At 47.7% G+C, this 27,669-nt stretch overlaps 1 protein-coding gene across 1 annotated transcript; it reads left to right on the top strand.

Annotated features, from left to right (window-relative positions):
* Positions 1–520: 520 nt before the first annotated feature.
* On the top strand, positions 521–27,641 carry ZNF343 (zinc finger protein 343). Its single transcript, XM_028118848.2, is given in 3 exon segments — positions 521–671; positions 26,403–26,985; positions 27,080–27,641. Coding segments are annotated over 3 exon segments (1,296 nt in total).
* Positions 27,642–27,669: the final 28 nt, after the last annotated feature.

Genomic DNA, 27,669 nt, shown 5'->3' on the forward strand with positions numbered 1-27,669 from the left:
CTCCTGGTGGTGGGGGAGCAGTGGATGACAGGAGGGAAGGGCTTGGCAGAGAAGACAAAGGAGGTGGACCCTGGCCAGCACGTCCAATGTACCTACAGTGTGCCTGAGTGAGAGCAGGACAAGTCCCTCCCCCTTGGAATTGTCCAGGGGGACTCTCTTCCATCCCCCACCCCCAGAAGTCCATTCTTTCCTGAGATTCTGCTTCCTCACTTACTGAAGGGTGCACAGGCCCTACCTGCGATTCAAGGAGAAAATGGCGTCATGTCTCCAACACGTCTAAGACCTGAAGTGTAGGATGCCTGACCTGTGGCTCCTGCCCTCCTCACGGCAGTGGAAGGTCTTGTCTCCTGCCTCTACTTCCTCTGGCTCCTCCCGCAGCAGGTGGCCCCACTCCCGGGAAAGCCCTCTCTGGCTCACAGAAGAGCTGTGGCCACATTCCCAATGGGAAGGTGGCCTAGCACCTGCCCCCAGGGCGCTTTACATAAGAGGGAGGGAGGGGTAGAGGAAGGGAGGAAGGGCGATGGACGAGAACTCTCGATGGGGGCTGGACCGGGAATACATCGCCCCATCTCACACACACCCCACCTCACGCATCATCCCGCCTCACCTGTGCCCTGAGAGCCGCTCCTCGCCCGCCCTCTCGCTCCAGGGCCTGTTGGAAGAGATGGCGCGTGACGGATGGCTGACCTCTGGGAGTCCCCCTCCCTGGGTCACCCCCCGTCTCACGGTGGGAACCGTCAGCTGGTGACAGCTGCCTCAGACCAGGACCTGGCTGCGATTATTTCACTAACAAGCATCCCCGGTCCTGACATATCTCCGACACCCTGGAGCAGACATGAGGTCAGAACATCCCGCACCCCGCTGCCCCAGACAGACAGACAGAGAGAGACAGACAGAGAAGTCTGCTGAGGGGATTGCTGGGGAGAGGCGATTTTAACCAGGAGAGCAAGAGGCTGAAGGCCCCGGTGGGCTCTGAGGGCCGCCACTGCTCAACACCAGCAAGGGGCGGTGCGCGGCATTTTCATCCCCCCAACGGCCCTGCCAGGAAGCAATGTGCCTTCATTTCCTAGAAGAGGCCAGGAGAGGCTGGGTAACCAGACTGGGGTCACTCAGAGAGCAAGTGGCAGGCCCTGGACTCATGCCCGGGCCCTGTGCCTCGAGAGCCCCCCTCTGCTCATCTGGTCTCCCACTGCCGCTCAGGAACCCCGTGGGTGGGCCCCTCCGAGATGAGGACCACTCACCTTCCTCCCCCCGGCCCTTTAGCCGGTGGCTCATGGTCGGCGGGGCTCCTCAGCCCCCACGCTGGCTCACTCGGCTTGCTGGTCTACACACACCTTCCGCCGGGGATACCTTTCCTCCCTCATGGTGGCTGGGCTTTCTTTCTGGGCCCCGCCAGCAGCCAGGGCTCCTTGGCTTGTTAGAGATTGAACTGGAGGTAGGTGAAGGTTGGGAGAGAGGTGGGTGGGAGGCGGGGAGGTCCCAGCCCTTCAATCCAGCCACACACTCCTCCGCTCAGGTTCCCCAGCAAAGAGGCAGCGTGGCCTCACGTTTCAGGCATCACTTACACACGGAGGGGCCCTGGAGGGGCCAGGAGCTGACAGCTCATCTCCCAGCCGTGAGCCACCTGCCCTGGGGGGATGTGAGGAGCGGTCCCCGGCTCTTTCCCTCTGCCTTGAGTCTCTGGTCGGGACAAGGCACCAGGGAAGTCCTAGGATGTTGGTGAAAATCAATCACCGGGGCTTCTGTTTAAAATGCAGATTCCCAGGACTGGCATTGGGCATTCCAATCAGTAGGTCTGGGCAGCGCCCAAGGAATCCTGATGCCGAGTCCTGGGTCCCCTCTGATGAGCTGCTCCCCCTCCTGCTGCCTGTCACTTACTCCACAGCTCTTCCCACTGCTGCCCGTCTTCCAAAAGGGCAAATCCGGCTGCTTTAGAAACCAGAGGTTCAGAGTCGATCCTCTGGAAGGCAGTCACAGGCACTAGGGGGTGGGGTTCTTCACCTGGGGTCCCTGTGAGCAGAAAGTTGGGGGAGAAACATAACAGTTTCATTTTTCTTAGTCTTTGAACTGACATTCAGCATTTCCCTCAAAAATGTGTGTGTCCCCAGGAGAAGTCACAGACATTTTCTCAGCCCATTAAACCGTGGGGGGTTTCTCAAAGTATCATTTATGCTTATATTGCTACTTTGAAAGTATGATAGTTATAAACTTGCTCCTAGACCTTGTTATTTACTTATCAGGAGGGCCCGTGGCCTGGCCGCCTTGGTCAAGGGAAGGGGAATAAGAACCATTCCATACGGTAGGTAGCCGCTGAAATGCACACGGTTCAGCGCAGGCTTTAAAACTTTCCTTTTTAAAAAAAAAAAAAAGATTTTATTTATTTGACAGAGAGAGAGAGAGAGAGGGGGACAGCGAGAGAGGGAACACAAGCAGGGGGAGTGGGAGAGGGAGAAGCGGGCTCCCCGCTGAGCAGGGAGCCCGATGTGGGGCTCGATCCCAGGACCCTGGGATCATGACCTGAGCCAAAGGCAGACGCCCAATGACTGAGCCACCCAGGCGCCCCTAAAACTTTCCTTTTGCCACCTGGCCTCTCTCATCCTGATGGTTCCTGCAGCACCACCCCAGCCCCAGGGTTCCCAGGGCAGTGAGGGGACTCTGCTGCATTCTGTGGCTTCCATGCTATAGCACTGGGGGGGTTCTAGTGTGCCTGCAGCCAGAGCGAACCCCTGCAGGGTCCCCTGTACCCACTGCAGCAACCCGCCGTCCCCTCTCCCCTAGCTGAGAGGGCTCCCAGCTCACCTGCCTGCCTCCCCTGACAAGTGAGGACCCTCCCAGCCCTTCCCACTTCTCTGTTATCTGAGGAGGAAGGCTTTCTACATCACCTTCATCGCTGGAGGGAAATGCCGTCACATGCCAGCACCTGGCCTGTCTACACCAGGGAACACACCACTTGTCTGCTTCCCACAGAGAATGGCGAGAGCTCACTAGGGCTCGACTCAGTTCTAGGCACGGGGGAACCATCAGTGACTAAAGCAGAGGCCCTTGCCTTCGGGGGCTCTTTCTGCTGTTCCTGCTGCATGGTGGGGGGGGGGCTTGGCATCTCAAGGGGCAAGCTGGGAATCCAGAAATATCTTCTCTCTCACAACAAAGCCTATGACAACTATTGCTAGAGAATTCAAAGTCCAAGTTTGGGAGTCAAACTGAACACAGAGTATTTTGCTTTATTGGTTGCACACCACTCACATCAATACTCCTGAGGTGAACACACCCTCGGGTGTCACCCTGCCCTGAGGAAGGGAGGAAGGAGAGTCTGTACTCATCCCCAAGCTCCCAGCCCCCGTCAGGGTTCCTGGGAAGCAGCAGCAGGGGACAGGGGAAGCCAGGGCTTGTGAGGCACAGGGACCTGGGTTTGAGCCACTCGCTCAAGGAGTGACAAAAAGAGATGTCATTAATATTTTATAACTCTTATTCACATTGCACGTGTGTTGCATGCTGCCGTGTGCTCTGTCCTAGCCCGAGCTCTCTGAAAGATCTCTCTTTTCCTTTCTGCCAGGCACTTGCCAAGCCTTTTAAACGACTTATCACCCCAACCATCTGAGGCTGATAGTCTCATTTTCTCCTTCTCTTCCTCCTCCTTCTTTTTTTTAACAAATGAGGAACCTGAGGTTAAGATCAGTAATGTGTCCCCACAGTCCCCGGGGAACAGGGACCAGCCCTGGTGACTTCTCTCACTCCTAGGCCAGGCTTCTAGCCTCAGCACGCTTCACCTCTCAGGAAAAATCTGGACCACACCACATCCTTCCTTCCAAAGTTCCCTGCATTTGCCTTCCACCTGGCACCAGGCTTCTGGTCCTGCCCCTTCTGTCTCTCTCCTGCACGGCAGCCAGGGGAGCCCCCAAAGCAGAAGTCTGACCACATCTTGACCCTGCTTTAACACCCTGCCTCAGAACCCCCCCCTCCCCAGCCTCAGACTCCCTATCGTGCCAGTTAAGGCCCCCGAGAGCTCTGGGCCCCTCGGGCTCCCCTCTGCCTCTGCATATCAGTCCCAGTCCAACCTACTAATGCACCTTGCTCTCGGGACGGGACTATGCTTTTCCTTTGCTTTTGCTTCTACTGTCTTTCTGCCTGGAGCACAACTCTGAAGGCTATTGCTCTCAGGACTTGTGACAAGGCCTTGGGCACACTGGTCATTCGACATTTAAAAATATGACTCGGAAAAAAAAATATGACTTGGAATGACGTTTTCCAATAGACTTCTCTGGCTTTAGCTACTTAAGACTTGAGTTGCATTTATTGGACATTCGACTCAACATAAATATTGTTCTGAAGAGCCATAATGTTGGAGTGGTGTGCTCTCAATGTTTCACCGGGACGGTGACCAATTCTCTTGCTTGGGTTGAGCATGGTAAGCTCTGTCATCATTCTCTTTCATTGGGTGCGGCTTGATCCGAGAAATAAAACCCTTAATCCAATATGACAACCACAGAAATAACGTAAGATTTCAACTAAAATTTGCAGGGCATCTAAATGCAGTGGTGCTTTTGTCTCAAAAACCTTTGTTAATGGGGAAGCTTCTTGTGCCATTGTTGATTTCTTTCTCCCATTAAAAAATATATATATATATGATATATAATTGGCTCTGGGTATCTGCTTACAAAACCACCAGTGTTGCTCACAGGATTCTGTAAAGCAGCACAATGCAGAGACTCCGGTGACAGGCCATAATGACCTAGCCGGATAGTGTGAGCTGACATTGCAACCGGGCGCAGCCCTCCACCTGCTAACCTGCAGCAAAGACCGACTGCTGGGCTTGCTTATGGTGCCGGGGAGCACAGAAGCCATGGAAGATCTGGCCAGTGGCCACATGTCCCGCCCCCCTCCCCAAGATTTGGGGGTGTGTATTATGAACAGAGTATTTCTCAGTTCCTGGACTTTTCTCATTTAGGATTTGAAGGTGGGGCAGAAGGGTCTGGTTTGCAAGGAACTGGGAGAGTTGTCTCTGCCATTTTGGGCTCTTAGTCTGGAAAGGAGACTCACACCCAGGTGTTTGTAATCTGAGGGAAAGCAGTCCCAGGGCAGGGGCAATTCCTGCCAGATTAAAGCCAGACAGACCAAGAGCCCTGGCTAGGCACCTCCTACACAGCCCATGAGGAAAAAGCTGCAGCCAGATGGCGTCTATGGGCCACGGATTCTGTGTGTCTGCTTCTTCCTGCCTCCACCCCAGGAAGCAGAGTCAGGGAAAGAGAGCTGGGAGCAGGGATTCCGAGGCTCTGTTACTTCTGCCTGTAGCAGTAAGGGTGATTAACAGCTGGAAAACTCTCACAAAAGCAAATGCGTTAAATGAGAAAAGTCAAACCCCATTTACAGGCGGTGATAAATCCTCCTTCAGCCCTCCACTAGGTGTAGGTCATAAACAAGATGCTGAAGATTTCTACACCCTCTTTTTCTTCATCTGTTGGGTGGAGGTAATTCGGCTACAACCCCTACAAGGGTCCTTTGGGCATAGAGGGAGACAACATGGCTATAAACAGAACACCTCGAAGCCCCCCGAGGAGTTCAGCGGGGTCTCTGGAATGCCTGCCCTCTGTCAGTTGGCTCACAGCTGCAGGGCGTGGACCTGTGGTGAATGGCAGGCCCCACTTTCATCAGGCACAGACTGGCCCCTTTTCCTCAGTTCCTCTGTGCACCTGCCACAAAGCCCTTTACGGTGTGCAAGTGCTTCGCAGAGGTGTGGCCACAGTGGCAGAAGGGTCAAACTCACCCTATTACGGCCCCATCTCTCTCTGCCCCTGCCGTGCTCCCTCCAGCTTGTTTGGCTCTGCAGGGGAGCAGTTTCTACTCCATTCCACGGAGCAGCGCTAAGTCCAGGCTGTGGTGTGCAACCACTCTTCATCCACAGCCTGCTGGTCACTGGTTGAGGTTATAGCAAAGCCCAGGGCAGGAAACCCTAAACCGGAAGGCTTTAACAGCTTGAAGATCCTTGGCCACTTGTACCACGGGAATCCCCCCCCGCCCCATGCCCCATTCCGCAGATGTTTTCTTCTGCCACTTTGTTTCTAGAGCTCCCTCTTCTAGCGAGACAGGGCTCATCTGATAAACTAGAACAGCAGGGTAATTATGCACAGGTTGAAGTGGAGAAAAAGTCCTTATACTGAGCAGGAAATTCTCCCTTTTAAGACCCCCCCGGGAAACCACTAGACCAGTTGGTTGAAATGCTGCCTGACCAGCATGGACCACGGCAAAGAAAGCTGGAAAGGACGCAGAGGGACTTCACGTGAGATGCTTATGTTTGTCAGGGACATCATTTATCTCTCTTAGTCACTTGGGTAAGCGCTCATAAGTCCTCACTTTTTTTGATGTTTGTTTTTATTGTCTGGAGGGCTTTGATTTTAGTCTCTGGAGCCGAAGGTGGGGACTTTGACCATGGTTAAAAATTCCGGATTAGCCTTTGGGGTGAACAGTTCGGAACTCTTGAGGAAACCGTGGGGCCACGGCCCCTGAAGGGAGAGGGGAGGCTAAGCCCTGGGAGTGGTCGGCGGGGATTCAGGCAGACTTTGAGCAAGGGACTCAGCTTCTGAATGGAGAATGGGGAAGTTGGCCTCCCGGGTCTGCTGTAAGGAAGGTCCCCCCTAAAAGTCCTCCCCGCACCCCCGCGCTCCTCCCATGCCCCCGCCTTAGACCTCGGGCCAGGTAGGGGAGGGCGCTGTGGGCCAGTGGGGGAGCCGGGTGGGGTCTCGCGTCGCCCGGCACATGCGGCTTCTCCCATCCGCCCGCTTGCGACGTGAGAAGTGGCCCGGGAAGCTGTTGGCCTGCCCGAGTCCTGGCTGGTCCGTCGGGCGCCCCCTGTCGACCAAAGCCGGGCGATTGCGCAGACCGCAGGGTTCAGGGGCAGGGGCGCGCAGTGGGAACCGACCCGGGAGCCAGGACCAGAACCAGCCTCCGCAGAGGCCTGGGGACACCGGCGAGCTGCAGCACCGGTAGGTACTAACCGGCATGTGTGAAAACAGCCTCAAAATCACACAATTCTTTGCCAAGGTCAGCATTTCTTGTTAGAGCAACTGTAGATGCCTCTGAGCGGTATAATTTAAAAGAGGCTCAGATCTTGGATCTCAAAAGTAGCTTTTAATTTTTATTTATTTTCAAGTTTTTATTAAGTAATCCCTACACCCAACATGGAGCTCAAACTCATGGTCCTGAGATAAAGGGTTGCATGCTCTTCCGACTGAGCTAGCCAGGCACCCCTATTTTTTTATTCTTAACATTAGAATTTCTCAAGATAAGAGAATAATAGGCTTTAATATTGGCTGCTGTAGTCAATGATTATTTATTTCGGCTGATGATTTCTGGGCTAGGTTATTAGGTATTCCCAAAGAAATTCAGTTTCCCAAATATATTTTCCTTAGAATTCATAGGAAAACAAAAGGAAGAACCTGAAACAGTAACAAATTATGTGGATGACTGAAATCAACTTTCTAGGGGCACCTCGGTGGCTCAGTCGGTTGTGTCTGACGCTTGATCTCAGCTCAGGTCTCGATCTCAAGGTAGTGAGTTCAAGCCCCATGCTGGGCTCCACGCTGGGAGCCTACTTAAAAATAAATAAATAAATACATAAATAAATACAATAACGTTCTGATGAGGTTTTGAAATATAGGTGAGGTTCAGTGGGGTGAAGTCCGGAGCTGTCAACCAAGAAAATTCTTGAGACGTCTTTGGTGCAAAATGGTGGTTTATTAAAGAACGGGGACGAGACCCCTGGGCAGAAAGAGCTGCTGCCTTGGGGTTGTGAGGGTTGGCTGATTATATACCATGGGGTGGGGGTGGGGGGGGTAAGGAAAAGGGAGGTTTTCAAAAGGATTTTCATATGTTAAAGAAGACTCACAGGATACCGGAGGCCTTGCCATTGTCAAGTTAAGGTTGTTCACCCCTCTAGTAAGGCATTAACATTAAGATAGTTGGGAACTTCCTGGAGGAACATTACACTCTGCCCACTTCAAGTATCTGTCGTTGGGCTGCAGGTTATAAAGACATTTAATTGTATCTACATTCCCTTCTGGGAGCTATTGCCAAGGCTTTTGTAAGTAAACTGAGGGAGGCTCGGGTCTTGCAAGATTGTGGTCTCTACAAGTTAACTATTTGTTTTTCCTTTAGGGCAGCCAGGAGTGCCCGAGGAATGTCACATATATCCCATGGTTGGGGGGGGTTACAGGGTGTCAGCTTCTGCTTTGTCCTCAGCTTGCCTTCTGTTCTCTCATCAGTTCTACTATGGCTTTGGTTGTGACATAAGAACCCAGGACAGGCTTTCACTAGGAAGTTGGAAGTCTAATGCAGACTAGCAGAACTATGTTTTGTTTTTATGGTAAAAGTCACTTCTCAGGGTGCCCGGGTGGTTCAGCTAGTTGAGTGGCTGCCTTCAGCTCAGGTCATGATCCTGGGGTTCCCCACTGGGCTCCTTGCTCAGCGGGGAGCCTGCTTCTCCCTCTGCCTGCCACTTCCCCTGCTTGTGCTCTGTCTCTCTCTCTCTGATTAAAAAAAAAAAAGTCACTTCTTACTCTGTGTTCAAGCAAATATAAATGTAATTAAGCAGTTAATGTTAACATTAAGACTAAGCTATATGGACTTCTTATCAGGAGCTAGAGCACATCAGTTCAGAAAGGCAAATTAACAAATTAGCTCAGAAATACACATCTCAAAATAAGTATCTTATTGCAAGTTAAAACAAATTAAGATAAATCTAAGTAGCATTCCTAAACCTAACTTCCTATGGGAAATTAGAACACATTGCATCTCTGTGAAATTGATGAGGGAACAGAAGGCAAGCTGAGGACAAAGCAGAAGTTGACACCCCACAACCCTCCCCCCCCCAGGATGTATGTGACATTCCTTAGGCACTCCTGGCTGCCCTAAAGCTAAGGAAAGGAAAACAAATAGTTAACTTGTAGAGACCACAATCCTACAAGACAGGACTACTCCCTCAGTTTACAAATGTCTTAGCAATTTACAAGAACAAAGCATTTCTATCAATAACCTGGCTTCCAGAAGGAAATGTAGATACAATTAAATGTCTTTATAACCTGCGGCCCATGGACAGATACTTGAAGTGGGCAGCATGCAATGTTCCTCCAGGAAGTTCCCAACTTTCTTAATGTTAATGCCTTACTAGAGGGGCAAACCTTAACTTGACAATGGCAAGGCCTCCGGTATCCTGTGAGTCTTCTTTAGCATATGAAAGTTCTCTTGAAACCTCCCTTTTCCTTACCGCCCCCAACCCCATAATATATAATCAGCCACCCCTCACAACCCTAGGGCAGCAGCTCCGCCATTTTGCACCAAACATGTCTCAATAATTCTTTCTTAGTCCTCAGCTCCGGACTCCACCCCACTGAACCTCACCTGTATTCCAAAACCCCATCAAAATCAGGCTCAAAATCACGCATTTGTGATCAAATGTATGAGCTTTTTAAAGTGCTATGTAAAAATTTCTACATGTGCAAATGAGCTCAGAAACACACCGTCACCTCCAAAGTTCTTAGTGCAAATTGGAGCAAATTAAGTAGGTTAAGTAAAAACAGCGTCACAAGTAAAAACAGTTTCACATCACACAGTTATATGTAAAGTAAGTCAAAAGTAACATGTTGAGTTAGTGAAAATAAAGTGAAACTAAACTATGCGTATAAGCGAGCAATATGTCTGTAAACAAGCTAAGAATCTGACATTTCCCTCTAAGGAAACGTCTAATGGCGAGAAAGAAAATAAAAATGAGTTAAAATCAATTTAGATAAATCTAAGCAGTATTAGGGAATATGTCATTATTCCTTGATCTACCTTGTTAGGAGGAATTAGAGTAAATAGATTCAATACGAAGCACTTTTGGTGAAATCAAGGTCCAAATCACTCATTCATTTCAAATGAAACTTCTTACTGCCCCTTAAAGATAATTCATATGTAAAAGTTAATGTTAACACAAGCCCCACTCAAGCGTTCTTGAAAGGGCATTCTTAGAGTAATTTAGAGTGTATCTAAGAGTTTATGTGACATCAAGCTCAAAACCACTCATTCATTTCAAACAAATCTTATAAGCTTCCTAAGTTCTTTGTAAACTTCACCCATGCAAACAAACTCAGAAGCACGTTCATCTCAGAATTTTCTGCTTCTCTCACTCGCTAGGGGGAGCTCTTCAGGTCTGGCATAAAGGCCCCTCTTTTCCCCAGACAGAAGCCGTTTTTATTGAGACCACCAGCACCTACGTCCCTGCTTCCCCCCTCCAGAGACTGAGTCCAGATTTCAGCTTCAGAAACTAAGTCCCCATCTCCCATTTGAGGAACGAAGGTCCCACTCCCCACACCAGAGCCTAAGACCCTACTTTTCCATACAGAGGCAAAGACCGCACCACAGGCCCTGCTGGCTAGGTCCACACTTCCCCTTTCAGAGTCTGAGTCTCAATTTGGGCTGTAGCGGTCACCTGTTACCCCAGAGGCTACAACCCCCTTCCTGAACTGAAGTGCTTTCATAGCTAAGGTAACTTCCTATGGTGACTGAGCTAAAACCCATATGAAAATAAGAATAATTGAAAACAGGCAGAAAACCACACCTTCAGTTAAGGTCCAGGTTCAGGTCCAGGAACATTTCAGATGAAATTTCTTATTGTGAGTTAGAACGTGTTTAGACCCAGACCCTGACCCTAACTTGCACACTAAACCTGACTCTTGACTTTGACCCTGACAGTCACTTTCAGTCACTATTAAATGTCCTTATCACCTGCAGCCCATTGACTGATGCTGTCCCAACTATCTTACTGGTAATGCCTTGCTAGAGAGAAAAAAACTACCTTAACTTGACAATGGCAAGGCCCCTGATATCCTGTTGAGTCTTCTTTAATGTAGGAAGATCCTTTTGAAAACCTCCCTTTTCCTCCCCCACCCCCACCCCCACCCCATAGTATATCATCAGCCCCCCCCCTCACAACCCCAAGGCAGCCTCTCTTTCTGCCCACGGGTCCTGTCCCCGGGCTTTAATAAACCACCATTTTGCACCAAAGACTTCTCAAGAATTCTTTCTTGCTCCTGGGCTCCGGGCCCCACCCCAGCCAACCTCACCTATATTCCAAAACCCCATCACCTGAGACAGGCGGAGTGTGATATTCCTCAAGGATTTTACAACTGCCTTAATGTTAATGCTTTGGAGAGGCAAAAAGCAACCTTAGTTTTGATGTGGTTATGGAATTCTGAGAAGTATAGTTCTGGCGAGGACCGGCCAGGGCCAAGGGCTGGCCGGGCGGACCCCGCCGCGGGCGGTGAGCGAGGCGTGCCAGTGGGGCCAGGAGGGTGGGCAAAGGGCGGGCCTAGGGTCAGGGACCCGGCTAGAGTGCGGCTTCTCAGGCCAGCCGGGGGCAGGGGGAGGGGTCCCTGTTGGGAGGAGGGGGTGCGCGTTTGGGGCGAGGGAACCCAGTGACCCTCAGCCAGCCTGGAATCCCTGAATTGTGAGGCGCTGCGCGGAACTCCCTTCCCCGGCTGGGGCGAGTGACTTGGAACTCCATAACTTTATTTTATTTTATTTTTAAAGATTTTATTTATTTATTTATTTGAGAGAGAATGAGAGAGAGCATGAGAGGGGGGAGGGTCAGAGGGAGAAGCAGAGTCTCCGCTGAGCAGGGAGCCCGACGTGGACTCGCTCCCGGGACTCCAGGATCATGACCTGAGCCGAAGGCAGTCGCTTAACCAACTGAGCCACCCAGGCGCCCTCCATAACTTTATTTTTGGAGGGGGTGGACATATTCTGGGCCAAACAATTTCCGAATGGGGGGGCCCCAGCGTGCATTCTCACGGTTTATTTGAGCGTGGGGATGAGTTCAGCCAGGGTCAGATAGCAAACATCCCCCGTGGTGGGGTGGAGGCGAGGCTCGGGCCTTAAAGGCCCAGGTGTGTTTGGGCTAGGGAGCATTTCCTTGGGTCTTCAGCTCTGTGAATTGTGGAAACCTAGGACTGATGGTGAATGTCAAGTTTTGGGTTGGTTGCTTTTGGTGGGGCTTACTATTCCCGGCCCGTGATCGGGGTGTGTGCGGAGCGTCTCAGGCTCCACTGTGCCTTGGTTTGTTGGGGGGTGGGTGGAGGTGAGCTTGGTGTGGGTGACACACACTTAGGAGGTTATGGGGGAGTGTCTGGAGTCCCTGGGGGCTTTTAGGGGGTGGGGGAGGTTTTGGCCTGGGATGAACATCCTCCAGTGATGGTGCGGTGCACTGCACTGGGGGGCTTGGCATCTAAGCAGTTTTTGGAGTGGGGACAGGTCTGCTTCTCTGGGACCTGTTGCCCCAAGGTTTGTCTTGGCATGCTGCCTTGTGGCAAAGATCTCGGGTTTGGTTGTAATTCGAATGGCCATTTTGGCGGATCACCCCTTTTTTGCTTTCCCCTTGTGTGTTGGGGGTCAAACCACTGGCATGGAACTTAGTGGGATTAGGTAGGGCGGGGAACTTTGGGGGCTGTTGGCCGACTATCCAGATCACTTCTGGCATCTGACTGGGTTCAGATGTCAGGACTTTAATTTTATTTTAGGTTTTTTGGTAAGGACAAATTGTAAACCTACCGGTAGAATATAGTACAAGGAACCCTCGGGACCTATCATTATATTCAACATTTATTAATTGGCAGCCAGTCTTGTTTCGTAGGACATCCCCTCAACCCTGTGTGTGGATAACACTTGTTACGTCCCACAGGGCTAGACTAGACCACTGCTGACATTACCACTAACCCAAATGGCCTGGCACTCTACAGCTAGAGTTCAAATCTAGGAACTTTCTAGCTTTGTCAACTTGAGCAAGATTTATAACTGCCTCAATGTATCACAAGACCTAGCTTATGGAGTCTTCAACAGGTAAAATTTGTACAGTGCCTGGAATTGTCTCTGGTATATAGTAAGGGTTTAGTGAATATTAACTATTTCTGATAATATTACAACTTGAGGCCAAGAGGCATTAAAAAAGATTAATTCCCTATTTAACAGGAGCTTATCAGGGCAGGTTGTAGTCTGATGCCCACATCTGACTATGTCCCTTAGAAGCTGTTTACATTCTTCTCTGAGAGATCTGAGCCTTTCTTTTTTCTTTAAAGGAAGAGAAGCATCCCTCATTTAAACTTGGGGATTTCTAGCCTGGTATCTGGGGGCCAGGAGACAGTCCTGAAACTCACACTGCCTCTTTCATCCTCACCACCTGTTTATATATCCCTGTTTGCACAGAGAGGACTGGGTGGAGAAAGAGAGGACTTCCGGGCTCCTGACAGCTCACTTCCAGGCGCAGACCACCCACCTTTTGCATTCCTACAGTGCTTTCTGAGCTCCAAACCACAGACAAATTTCCTTTGCTTATTCTGACCTCTTGTGTGCTGCAATGTCCCATTTGAGACTCCGAGGCCTTGCTTGGTTCCCTAGGATCCCAGGACTGATATAAGGGCAGGGCCTTTACGGAGAATATTACCCCAGACCAGTTGCCGCCATCCTTGCCCCAGCAACATTTCTCTGTAAGTTTATTCCTATGCATCTGTTGTTCTTGATGCTTTTGGAAATGCTTTTTAAATATAAGTTTCCAGGGGCATCTGGGTGCCTCAGTTGGTTAAGTTTATCTGACTTTTGATTTTGGCATAGGTCATGATCTCTGGGGACGTAAGATCGAGCCCGGAATCAGTCTCCATGCTTAGCATGGAGTCTGCTTGAGATTCTCTCCCTTTTCCTCCGCCCTCCCCCCAACTCGTGTGTGCACGTGCGCTCTCTCAAATAAATAAAATCTTTAAAAAAAATAAATGTAAGTTTCCAATTGTTTCTATCAGTATTTGTAAGCATAGTTGATGTTTGTAGGTTGACCCTTTACATCCTGCCACCTTGCTAAATTTAAATTCATTTTTTTAAGTTTTGTTTTGGTTTTTTGGATTCTAGGACCCATTCATGCCAACGTAAATAAAGACAGGTTTATTTCCCATAGATAATCAGTTTTATTACTTTTCTATGTATCCTTCCAGTATTTTGTTTTTATGAAAAGACTCAAAGATTAAACACATACATACATGTTTATGCCACCCCACCTCTCCTAAAGGTGTCTTTGGTTAAATTGAAGTATTTAATCCATATGTAGTAAGATTTATCCACTTCTTCCTTAATGGCTTCTGGATTTCATATATATATATTTTTTCTTTCTGAAGATCTTTGGTCTTTCCCCAAAGTCCTCCGTATATTCTCCTATACGTTTCTAAATGTTTATATTTTTTGTTTCTGATCTTTAGCTCTTACAATACTTGGAATTTATTTTTATGTAAGGTGTGACCTAGGAATCTAACTTCCAATCAGATAGCAGCTTGTCTCAACTCTGGGAAGAGGCTGTCCTTTCTTGGCTGTGTGAGATATTATGTTCACCAAACCTTAACCCCCAAATACACATGGACTCTCTGTTCTGTTCCATTTACTGTCTGTTACTGCCCTAACACCACAATTTTATTTTTTGTGCCATTATATGTTTTCTTTTTTATTATAAAATGCAACACAGGGGGGTGCCTGGGTGGCTCAGTTGGTTAAGTGACCGATTTCGGCTCAGGTCATGATCCTGGAGTCCTGGGATCGAGTCCCGCATGGGGATCCAGTCCTGCATGGGGATCCAGTCCCCCATCGGGATCGAGTCCCGCATCGGGCTCCCTGCTCAGCAGGGAGTCTGCTTCTCCCTCTGACCCTCCCCCCTCTCATGTGCTCTCTCTCCCTCTCTCATTCTCTCTCTTTCAAATAAATAAATAAAAGCTTTAAAAAATAAGTAAATAAATAAAATGCAACACAGGAAACAAAGCCACACAAAAGAGTATAGAATGAGAAGAAAGTGAACACCCAGGGCAAGAAGGTGAACTTTGTTGGTCTCCCCAGATGTTCCTCCCATTTGTTTCATTCCAATCACAACTTTGTCCCTTCCTTCCAAAAGTAACCTTTTCCTGAGTTTCACTAAGGTCAGACACCTAAGTATGCACCTCTAAACCTTATGGTTTAGCTTTTTTATCTTAAAAACAAAACAAAACAAAAACCCCGACCTAATTATGATTTTTTAAAAGTGTCTTTTATTTATTTATTTATTTTAAAGATTTTATTTATTTGAGAGAGAGTGTGAGAGAGCACCAGCAGGGGGAGGGGCAGAGGGAGAGGGAGAAGCAGGCTCCCCGCTGAGCAGGGAGCCCCACAACGCGGCTGGATCCTAGGAGCCTGAGATCATGACCTGAGCTGAAACAGAGTTAGACGCTGAACGAAACAGAGTCAGACGCTGAACTGACTGAGCTACTCAGGTGCCCCCAAATGTTTGTATTTTTATAAGGAAATAGATTTGTTACAGTGGACTTGGCAAACAGAAAAGGACAGTGAAATGAATCTGGATGCACAGTATATAAATTGTATCATTTGCCATCTCTGAGACACCTGTTAACAATCAAATGGCACTGCCCGAGGATCCGAGGATCCTGTCTGTGTGGTGGTGTTGAGGTGTAGGTTTTTGTGATACAAGTTGTGCCTACAAATGTTTGTTTTCTGCAGATTTCATGTTATACTGTCTTTATAGCCATAGATAAACTCTCATTCCTGAGGTCTCTTATAATGGAGTAAGAGAGATTTATTTACTGTTGGGAAAATAAGATAGTGAAAATAATTAAATTGATTTCTCTGGGAAATAGCAATAGGCAGATTGAAGTTGGTTTTTCACAGTCATTTATATATATTGTAAATATTTAAGTCTTTTTGGATCCTATCTTTTCCCCAACATTTTCTTATGACATTTTACATGCATGCAGAGAAGTTGAAAGGTTTGCGACACCGAGTGTCCGTGTACCTACCTTTGTGGATGGATAGATGTGATGAAGCCAGTCCAGCAAAATGTTAACAGTTGGGTCACATGTGAATAAGGAGATTCTCAGGTAGAAATATTTTACCAAAGGTTTATACAGATATTTCGGCACACATGTCTACACACACACACACAGTAGGTTTTCTGATGTTAAACTGTCTTGTCCATTCCTGGGATAAAGTCTGCTTGGTAATGATGTATTATTATTTCTTTAAGGTACAGCTGGATTCAGATTGCTGATGTTTATTTAGGATTTTTGCACCTAGTTTTTTTTTTTTTTAAGATCTTGTTTATTTATTTAACAGAGAGAGAGAGACAGCGAGAGAGGGAACACAAGCAGGGGGAGCTGGAGAGGGAGAAGCAGGCTTCCCGCCGGGCAGGGAGCCCGATGAGGGGCTCCATCCCAGGACCCTGGGATCATGACCTGAGCCGAAGGCAGACGCTCAGTGACTGAGCCACCCAGGTTAAGATTTATAGTTTTATAAGTAGAATTGATCCCTGGTTTTTTTTTTCCTGTAGTGCCCTTGCTTACTTTTGGTGTCCTTGATGAATGAGTTAGGAAACATGTTTTAATGCTTTGGGGCTCTTAATCTTTATTACAGAGTGACCTGTTCCTCAAAGCTTTACTAGAATCGCCCAGTTTAATTGTCTGGGGCCAAGGCCTTTGGGAGAGGTCTTTGTCTTTTCGTTTTCTTTTTTGGTTAACAATTTTTCCTTTTTTTTTTTTTTTTACTTGATTTTAGGCTATTTCTATTCTTCTAGGAAATCACCCATTTCTTCTGGTCTTTTCTGTCTCTCCTTCTCCCCCCTCCCTCCCTCTCTCACTTGATCGCACTGTCCCCTTTGCCTACAGGGTTGCTTCTTGGCTGGATGCTCAGACTTCACCTTAGGCTCTGAAGAGCAGCATTGTCTTCATTGCTTTAGATCCCCCATGATAGAGTCCTGGTCTTTCTAAGCTGAGTTAGGTTTTTCTTAGTCAGTATTGCTGCTTGTTCTTAATGGTGCGGCAGGTGTAGGGACCGGCACATGTCCTTTAGTTTTATGGCCGGGGCCCGGCCCCAGATCCTAACACACTGAAGTCCCAATCGACAGCCGGACCGGGGCTAGGGGAGAGTCAGTTTATGGCCTTTTGACCTTGTAGTAGTGTCATTTGGTCATTGGCTCTCCTAGCATCCCTCCTGTGTGGCCTCTCCCTGTAAGTATATGCCCCTACCCTATTGAACCCAGAAGTGACCACGTGACTTGATTTGCTAATGAGCTGTGGTCCAAGGTATCACTTCGGGTCAAATTTGTAAGTATGATTCTCCATCTTTCATTTGCCTCTATCACTCCTACTGACCATGTTCCAAACAGAGGCTGCAGGAACAGCCTTGGTCCCAGAGTGAAGACGGCTTTTTTTTTTAAGATTTTTATTTATTTACTTGTCAGAGAGAGAGAGAGAGAGAGAGAGCACAAGCAGGGGGAGCAGTAGGGGGAGAGGGAGAAGCAGGCTCCTCATCGAGCAAGGAGCCCGACACAGGACTCGATCCCAGGACCCCGGGACCATGACCCGAGCCGAAGGCAGACGCTTAACGACTGAGCCACCCAGGCGTCCCAAGATGGCTTTGAGCACAGTTACAGATGGCACATGGTGGACAGGGAGCCCGAGTGAGAAAGAAACTTTTGTTACTTTAAGTTACGGAGATTGTGGGGGGAGTATTCATCATTACAGAAGACCTCGACCCATCCTGACTGATACAGACCTCCCCTCCCCTTCACTGTGAGGGTCCTGTCTTCTTCAGGGTGAACTCTGAACCCTGTGGACATCTGCTTACTCTTGGCGTGTTCATTTAGTCCTTTGTTTGCTGGGCATTATTGTAGACAATGGTGAAGGGGATGGGCTTTGAAACGAGAATTCTGGATTCAGGCTTGGCTCTAATACTTCATAGCTACAATCTTAAGGACACATCAACCGACCTCTTAGTGCCTTAGTTTCCTTCTCTGTGAGATGGAAAGAATAGCAGTGTCTTCCCCTTGGCTGTGTTGTGAAGAAGATTCATAAACTCTGGACAGTACTCGTTTTATAGATGTTAGTATTCCTAGGAGCGGAGATTTATAGGGATTTATTAGCTTAGGCCAAGTTGTCCTGCAAGAACACATGAGCCCCCGGATCTCGGTGGCCCACACAGCACACTCTAACTTTAACCCCAGTCTTATTACTCCTCCTTTGTAGGTTGCTTTGGAGTTCTGCACTGTGACCTTGCACAGTTGACCAACACCCCTCTTGGGGACATGCTTCTCTCAGAACAAGGTAGCTGGTGGAATCATGTAGTGCTTAGAAGTAGCACTGTCCCTTTCAGTCACATACCATCACCAAAGGCAAGTCACAAGACCAAGCCTGATATCAGGGGCAGGGAAGTATAGTCTTTTTATAGAGAAATAAATAATTGGGAACAATGGTCAAATCTACCACAAAGGCCTACTCATTAGGATTAGCAAAATGACTGAGATGTATTTCTTCTTACCAGAAGCTCTTAATCTGGTAAAGATAGACAAATAAAGAGAAAAATTGCAACATAGTATGAGTAAGGTGAGATGCCCAGGTTGGATCTATCTGAGGGAGTGACCATCTCTGCCTGTGGAATTAGGGGATGAACCTAGTCAGCCTCCAAAGGGTATCTGGCAACAGTATGACTGCAGTCCTTGGGGCTGAGATCCTGGACAGGGTGTCTGAGGTGCTTCTGAAGGTGGTTCACCTCCAACATCACCTGCCTCCTTTGGGGCCACGTGGGTGGAAGACTCTCACTTGGGTTCATCTGGAGACACCAGTGCACAGTTCTGATAAGGCCATGTGGGTAGGAAGGTGGGGGTTACCTTCACAGAGTCCTCGTGAAGCCTAGAGACTGACCTAAAGGAAGAAGGACTCCGTTGAGACCCCAAGTCTGCTCCAGAGGACAGGGACACGGGATAGAACACAGGTGGAACCTAGGGCCAGGGGAGTCAGGAGCTGAGTTCTGCATGCCCAGATTGGTCTGGAAGGAGACATTCTGAGCCTCTTTCTCCACAGGCGTTACGCCATGTCTTCACTCTGACTCAGGCTTCACCATACCACACATGGAGTTTGAATCTGAGGGTGAGGGTGGGAAGTAATTGTACATTTCGACAGATAAGGAAGAGTGGCAGGGGACAGACTTGAGGGTATACAGGCTGGAAAGGGGTGACGGAAAGAAATCCAAGGAGGCCCTGGAGCTCGAGACGCCATGTTGAATGAGGAGGTATGAGAGGACAGGGCCCCTGCGGAGGAGGCATGGGCTCAGGGCCCACAGCAAAGCTCCTGGCAATGAACAGCTTCTCAATCGCCCATGTCCTGGCTTCACGGAAGCAAGATGGGCTTTCACAAGTAAGGCTCCAAGGAGTCCCCCCAATGCGGCAGAAGTTGATCTTGAGGTGAAGTAACTTACACCTGGCCCTCTAGCAGAATGTCGCCGCAGACACCGGGCTGACTCTGGGGCCATAACATTGCCTGATCCTTCTGCCGGCCGAGAGCAGGGCCGGGGGCAGGTTTTGCCTCTGGAGGGAGGATGGGCAAGACACGGAGACCAGGAAGGACCGGACTCAAGTTCACCCTGCAGAAGGTGAGAGTTGGTCTGGGTCTAGAGAGGCGCTGGGGCTGGGGGCAGGGCTTGGGTTCCGTGAGCACGGCTGTGCCCAGGAGCCCCTTCCTCCCCGACAGGCCTAGAGGAGCTGCTCGGGGAGCAGCCTGGGTGGGCCGGCCCCTCAGAGCGGCTGCTGCTTCCCCCAGGTTTGCCTTCTCGCCCTACTGACTGGCTCCAAAGAACGGAGGACCAGCCCCGAATGCTGGTGAGCTGGCTTACTTTTACTTTTTTTTTCTTTTCCCTGAAATGCTGGCTTGTGTCCCGGAAAATAAGCGGATATTCTCTTTCTTGAAAAGGGGAAAGGCAGTTGCTCATGTCCGTGTCCGGCACTGTCTTGGTCATCTGTGTGTTGGGTTTTCTTTGTTGAAAAATATACCCGAGATTAATACGAAGAGTCCAGGAAACTCTTGAACATAAGTGGTATTTTTGAAAAACAGATTATTAAAAATTTTAAGTGTACTATTGAGTTTTACTCCGTATCTGCCCTAGCTAAGGATACTGTGCACTGGACATCTTGTTACCTTTTTATCACTGAATTTTTTTTGTTAAGTTTTTATTTCAGTTCTAGTTAGTTAACATACAGTGCAATATTGCTTTCAGAAGTAGAATTCAGTGACTCATCAGTCACATATAACACCCAGGGCTCATCACAAGTGCCCTCCTTAATCTTGCCATTTGCAACGACGTGGATGGAACTGGAGGGTGTTAGGCTGAGTGAAATAAGTCAATCAGAGAAAGACATGTTATCATATGACCTCACTGATATGAGGAATTCTTAATCTCAGGAAACAAACTGAGGGTTGCTGGAGTGGTGGGGGGTGGGAGGGATGGGGTGGCGGGGTGATAGACATTGGGGAGGGTATGTGCTACGGTGAGCGCTGTGAATTGTGCAAGACTGTTGAATCACAGATCTGTGCCTCTGAAACAAATAATGTAATATAGTTAAGAAAAAAAAAAAAGAAGAAGAAGATAGCAGGAGGGGAAGAATGAAGGGGAGTAAGTCAGAGGGGGAGACGAACCACGAGAGACGATGGACTCTGAAAAACAAACTGAGGGTTCTAGAGGGGAGGGGGGTGGGGGATGGGTTAGCCTGGTGATGGGTATTAAAGGGCACGTTCTGCGTGGAGTACTGGGTGTTATGCACAAACAATGAATCATGGAACACTACATCAAAAACTAATGATGTAATATATGGTGATTAACATAACAATAAAAAAATAAAAAAAACAAGTGCCCTCCTTAATGCCCATTTACCCAGTTACCTCACCTCCCCATCCACCTCACCTTCAGCAGCCCTTCGTTTGTTCTCTATAGTTAAGCATCTCTCTTTTTTTCTTTTAAAGATTTTGTTTATTTATTTATTTGAAAGAGAGCATGAGGGGCACCTGGATGGCTCAGTCGTTAAGCATCTGTCTTCGGCTCAGGTCATGATCCCAGGGTCCTGGGATCGAGCCCCGCATCGGGCTCCCTGCTCCGCGGGAAGCCTGCTTCTCCCTCTCCCACTCCCCTTGCTTGTGTTCCCTCTCTTGCTGTGTCTCTCTCTGTCAAATAAATAAATAAAAAAATCTTAAAAAAAAAAAAACCACTGGTTGTTTAAAAAAAAGTGAAAGAGATCATGAGTGAGAGAGTGCAGGTGGGGGGAGGCACAGAGGGAGAGGGAGAAGTGGACTTCCCGCGGAGCAGGGAGCCTGCCACGAGGCTTGATCCCAGGACCCCGAGATCATGACCTGAGCCAAAGGCAGACGTCTGCTTAACCGACTGAGCCACCCAGGCACCCCATATAGTTAAGAGTTTATTATGGTTTGTTTCCCTCTCTCCTTCCCCCCTCCCCTATGTTCTTCCCTTTTGTTTCTTAAATTCCACATATCAGTGAGATCATATGATACTTGTCTTTCTCTGACTGACTTATTTCGCTCAGCATAATACCCTCTAGCTCCATCCATGTCGTTGCAAATGCAAAATCTTAAAAAAAAAAGGAAGTAACTTTATGGAGAATTAAAATTGTTGAGTCTTGGGTGCCTGGGTGGCTCAGTTGGTTAGGCGACTGCCTTCGGCTCAGGTCATGATCCTGGAGTCCCTGGATCGAGTCCCATGTCGGGCTCCCTGCTTGGCGGGGAGTCTGCTTCTCCCTCTGACCCTCCCCCCTCTCATGCCCTCTCTCTCTAGCTCATTCTCTCTCTCAAATAAATAAAAAATCTTTAAAAAAAATTGTGGAGTCTTTCTACTATTCTCAGTTTCAGGAGAGGTGCACATTGCAAACCCCTCATTCCTCTTACGCCTGCTTCCATCTGTAATATCTGTGGTAAGTGGTAACATGCTGTGTGTGGCCCTCAAACGTTACTGTCGCTGTCAGGCCCTGTGTCAGGAACATTCGGTGTGAAAAACATTCTTGTCAGGTGTGTCTCTAGTATTTTCAAGTTAAATACCTACTGAATTTCTTTTTACAAAAATCTAAATTGTGGACACTTAGTTTACGGAGTATTTAAGTATGTGGATCACATCATTTCCCCCTTTTGCACTTTGACCTGCTGCCACTAGTCTCGAGATCGGGCGTGTAAGCTAAAAGTGCCCTCATCGTCCACCACTGCGTATGGGCAGACATTGCAAAGCATAAACAGTTTTCTGGGTAAGAAGCATTTTTTTTTTAAGATTTTATTTATTTATCTGACAGAGAGAGGCACAGCGAGAGAGGGAACACAAGCAGGGGGAGTGGGAGAGGGAGAAGCAGGCTCTCCGCTGAACAGGGAACCCAATGCGGGGCTCGATCCCAGGACCCTGGGATCATGACCTGAGCCTAAGGCAGACACTTAACTGACTGAGCCACCCAGGTGTCCCTGAATTCCACATACCTTTTATGTATCACAAAACATCGTTATTCTTTTGACTTTTTTCCAACTATTTAAAAATTCAAAAACCATTCTGAAGTTGTGGACTATACAGAAACAGAGGGCCCCCTTGTTCTAGATCAGTGCTGTCCAGTAGAAATATCCTATGATCCAGGTGGGGAATTTTAAATTTCCTAGTAACCGCATTCTACAAAGTAAAAATAAATGGATGAAATTAATTTTAATAACGTTTTCTTTAGCCCAGTGTGTAAAAAATCTTATCGTTTCAACATGTAATCAATATGGAAAAGTTAATTAGATTTTTTTGGTACCGAGTCTTGAAAATCTGATGTGTATTTTACACTGAATATGTGAAGAATGAGAGGAAAAAAGGCTGATTTTGGAAGAAGAACACTGATCTCAATGTGCAATGAGAGCACAACTTTTTTTTTTTCTTTTAACTATTTCATCTATTTATTTGACAGAGAGAGACACAGCGAGAGAGGGAACACAAGCAGGGGGAGTGGGAGAGGGAGAAGCAGGCTTCCCGCGGAGCAGGGAGCCCGATGCGGGGCTCGATCCCAGGACCCTGGGATCATGACCTGAGCCGAAGGCAGACGCTTAATGACTGAGCCACCCAGGCGCCCCAAGAGCACATCTTCATTCACACTAGCCAGCCACCTTTCAAGTAAACCTGTGTGACTAGTGGCTACAGTATTAGAGAGTGCTGTAAATTTCTAGATAAAGTATGTAGAGAAGGGTCACATTTTTGGAGACACAAACTAGTTTCAGGAGAAGTTTCGTCAGCAGTTTCCTTCAAATGGCATAGCTATTTCCCTGATATGAATTAATCACATTTTCTTTGTTCCATTTCCATCTTGTCCCATGTGTTTTGATCTGATTCCATCTATTTTGAGTTCCATCTAACTAAGGACGGGTTCGTCCATTTCAGTCTCGTTCTGTGTGTTTTGATTTGGCCTTAGCTAGGCAGCCTAACTAGATTGTGTTTTTATTTTTATTTTATTATTTTATTTTTTAAGATTTTTATTTATTTATTTTGAGAGAGAATGAGAATGAGAGAGAGAGAGAGTACATGAGAGTGGGGAGGGTCAGAGGGAGAAGCAGGCCCCTCGCCGAGCAGGGAGCCCGTCGCGGGACTCGATCCCGGGACTCCAGGATCATGACCTGAGCTGAAGGCAGCCACCCAACCAACTGAGCCACCCAGGCGCCCAGTGTTTTTATTTTTAGTTTCCCCTTGTCCTATTATTCTCTTCCTCTATGTTAATGCATTTAATGGGTTCAGAGGAAAATGTTAAAATGACCTGGTTTAGATTATTCTCAATACTGAAAGTCTTGATTCCTTTATTTTGCTCAACACATAATATTCTACAGTTCTCCAGCCTCTTATGGGCTCTTTTGGGCTTTTCTCTTATTTCTTTCTCTTTTCTTGGGCTGATCTAGAGGACTAGTGTCACATACTTTTCTTTTTTCTGTGTCTCTATTCACACCCTTAAACAATTTGTGAACTTTAATGATTTTGTCCATCACATACGACAAACCCATTTTCTCTGTCACCTCTGCTTTATCTTTATATTTCTATTAGGTTACACAGCACAAATTAAGTTATACTTCTGTTAGGTTAAGACGGCCTAAGTTTATTCTCAGACTTGTCAAAAATTGAGATCACACATGAACAGACATTTTTCCAAAGAAGACATCCAAATGGCCAACAGACACATGAAAAAGTACTCAACATCGCTCGGCATCAGGGAAATCCAAATCAAACCCTCAATGAGATACCACCTCACACCAGTTGGAATGGCTAAAATTAACAAGTCAGGAAACGACAGATGTTGGCGGGGATGCGGAGAAAGGGGAACCCTCCTACACTGTTGGTGGGAATGCAAGCTGGTGCAACCACTCTGGAAAACAGTATGGAGGTTCCTCAAACAGTTGAAAATGGAGCTACCATACAATCCAGCAATTGCACTACTGGGTATTTACCACAAAGATACAAATGTAGGGATCTGAAGGGGTGCGTGCACCCCAATGTTTATAGCAGCAATGTCCACAATAGCCAAACTGTGGAAAGAGCCGAGATGTCCATCGACAGATGAATGGATAAAGAAGATGTGGTATATATACACAATGGAATATTATGCAGCCGTCAAAAGGAATGAGATCTTGCCATTTGCAACGACGTGGATGGAACTGGAGGGTGTTATGCTGAATGAAATAAGTCAATCAGAGAAAGACATGTATCATATAATCTCACTGATGTGAGGAATTCTTAATCTCAGGAAACAAACTGAGTGTTGCTGGAGTGGTGGGGGGTGGGAGGGATGGGGTGGCTGGGTGATAGACATTGGGGAGGGTATGTGCTACGGTGAGAGCTGTGAATTGTGCAAGACTGTTGAATCACAGATCTGTACTTCTGAAACAAATAATGCAACATATGTTAAGAAAAAAGAAAAAGAAGAAGATAGCAGGAGGGGAAGAATGAAGGGGAGTAAATCGGAGGGGGAGACGAACCATGAGAGACGATAGACTCTGAAAAACAAACTGAGGGTTCTAGAGGGGAGGAGGGTGGGGGGATGGGTTAGCCTGGTGATGGGTATTAAAGAGGGCACATTCTGCGTGGAGCAAATGCACAAACTGCACCCACTGCGTGGGTGTTATGCACAAACAATGAATCATGGGACACTACATCGAGAACTAATGATGTAATGTATGGTGATTAACATAACAATAAAAATAAAAAGAAAGAAAACAAAATTCAACCAAGTAAAAAAAAAAAATTGAGATCATAGTGTTTTTGTTCCCAAATCAGCTTTTTTCCCCTTTCATTCTTCACATACTCATGATGTCTCTTCTTCATGGGTACTGTTAGACATAAGTGGGCCAATTTCCACTGAAATAATCTTTAAAGCTTTCCTACGGGGAGTTTTTGAGTTAGCTTAGACTAGGTAATTCTTTGATAACAAATCACCTCAAACTTTGGTGGTTTGTCATAGCAAATGTTCCTTTCTCACTTATACTGCTTGTTGTCTAAGTTCAGCTGCGGCTCAGCTTTTTTGCTTCTGGAATTCAGACAAAAGGAACAGGCTCATCTGAGTCATGGGGTTCTTAAAGAAGAGGGGAAAAAAGCAATGATAGGATCATGTGGTGCTTCTTTTTTTTTCTTAAGATTTTATTTGTTTGAGAGAGAGCACAAGTGGGGCAAAGGGCAGAGGGAGAAGGAGAAGCAGACTCCCTGCTGAGTGCAGAGCCTGATGCAGGGATCAATCCCAGGACTCTGAGATCATGACCTGAGCTGAAGTCAGATGCTTAACTGACTGAGCCACGCAGGCGCCCACATGGTGCCTCTTAAAACTTGTTTGAAGGTGGCACTAGCTTTTCAGTAATCATTGGCCAAAGCAAATCCCATAGCCAAGTCTGATGTCCTTGTGATGGGATTGGTTTGGACATAAGGTGCTGGAATCCTGAAATCATGGACCGTGTTTTTCTTGTCTACTGCTATGTCCACAGTGCTTGACAGAGAACCTAGCACGTAGACATTTCTAACAAGTATTTGTATGTAGATGGGAAACCTGACATTCAGTTTTATTTCATATACAGTCTCTTTAACCACTGATTCATATACCGTTTCCTACATTTGGAAGCCCTCCAGACCAAGTGGCTTTTTATGTCTATCAGTCTCGTTTTGTAATAAGAAAAGACATGAGGGTGATTTCCACATAGATCACAGAGACTGTTACGTCCAAGTAGAACTGAGTTGTGGATAGTATGTATCGCTGGGACTGTAGATGACTTAGGTCATTTAGTAGAAGGGGAAGGCGAAGGTGATTGAAGCAGTTTATAGCACACAGCGCTTACTTGAAAGGTTCCTGTGTCCCATGTAGAAGATAGTTTTGTTATGGATTTTGTGGATCACAGTAGAAGATGGAATGTGCAGAAATGAATGTAAAGGAATTATTGGTGAGAACAAATTGTGTTGTACACGTATCGTTAGTTACAGATGTCCTAGGACAAGGTGGAGCTGCCCAGCGGCCCCACGTAGGACTTCTCTAACTGAAAACTCTCTCTCTCCAGTGGAAGCAAAGCCAGAAATCTACCCCTGTGCCTCCTGCCTTCTGGCCTTCTCCTGTCAGCAAGTCCTCAGCCAACATGTGCTTCAGATCTTCCTGGGCTTATGTGTAGAGAATCACTTCCATCCAGGGGATTCCGGCCCCAGGCATCAGGAGCAGCAGTATTCGGCTCAGAGCTGCTGGAGTGGAAACACAGAAGGTCACCGGAGGGAAGGTGGCTCTCAACCCTTTTGTGCAAGGACAGGGGAGACAGAGACCTCAGGCGCATTCTCCAGCCTCCCCTGAGGACAGTCAGCGAGAACTAGAGAAGGCACCATGGTGGTAGAAACAGAGCCCACCTCAGCCCAAAGGCTAAACCCTGTGCAAACAGACAGGGGAGTGAGAGAAGCCTCAAAATCGTGAGCGGTCAACTGTACGGAACATGAACTAGATTGTAGCCTGAAATCAGACTCCGTTGCAAAGCAGACGACCCACTTACAGGAGAAACCCTATGTTTGCAGGGCGTGCAGGGGAGGCTTTAAAGTGAGGTCAACTCTCATCAGACACCATTGGACACACTTAGAGGGGAAGCCTTATGTGTGTTGTGAGTGTGGCCGAGGCTTCAGCCAGACGTTGATCCTTATTAATCATCGGATTACACACCGGATCCCACGCTCGGGAGAAGCCATATGTGTGCAAGAGGTGTGGCCGAGGCTTTAGCCAGAAGTCCAACCTCAACAGACTCCTGAGAACACTTTCAGGAGAGAAGCTTTATTTGTGCAGAGAGTGTGGACAGAGCTTGAGAAGTAAGTCAATCCTCATTAGACATCAGTGGACTCACTCCGCGGAGAAGCCTTATGTCTGCAGTGAGTGTGGGCGAGGCTTCAGTGAGAAGTCATACTTCATCAGACACCAGAGGGCACACTCAGGGGAGAAACCCTATGTGTGCCTGGAGTGTGGACCAGCCTTTAGTGATAAGTGAGCCCTCAGAAAACACCAGAGGACACACTCAGACGAGAAGGCTTATATTTGTGGGGAGTGTGGCCAAGGCTTTTGCGATAAGTCAGACCTCAGCATACACGACAGGACACACTCGGGGGAGAAGCCTGACTTGTGTGGTGAGTGTGGGCACGCCTTCAGCCAGAAATCCCTCCTCGTTGTTCACCAGAGGACACACTCTGGGGAGAAGTATTTTGTTTTCAGGGAGTGTGGGTGAGGCTTTCGCTGTAAGGCAAATCTTATCGGACACCAGAGGATCCAGTAAGAAGGGGCAAGACTTGAGCAATCAGTCA

Source organism: Eumetopias jubatus, unplaced genomic scaffold (assembly GCF_037043125.1).
Source record: "Eumetopias jubatus isolate StellerSeaLion01/CBP00866 unplaced genomic scaffold, mEumJub1_p1.0 scaffold_9, whole genome shotgun sequence".
Lineage (NCBI taxonomy): Eukaryota > Metazoa > Chordata > Mammalia > Carnivora > Otariidae > Eumetopias > Eumetopias jubatus.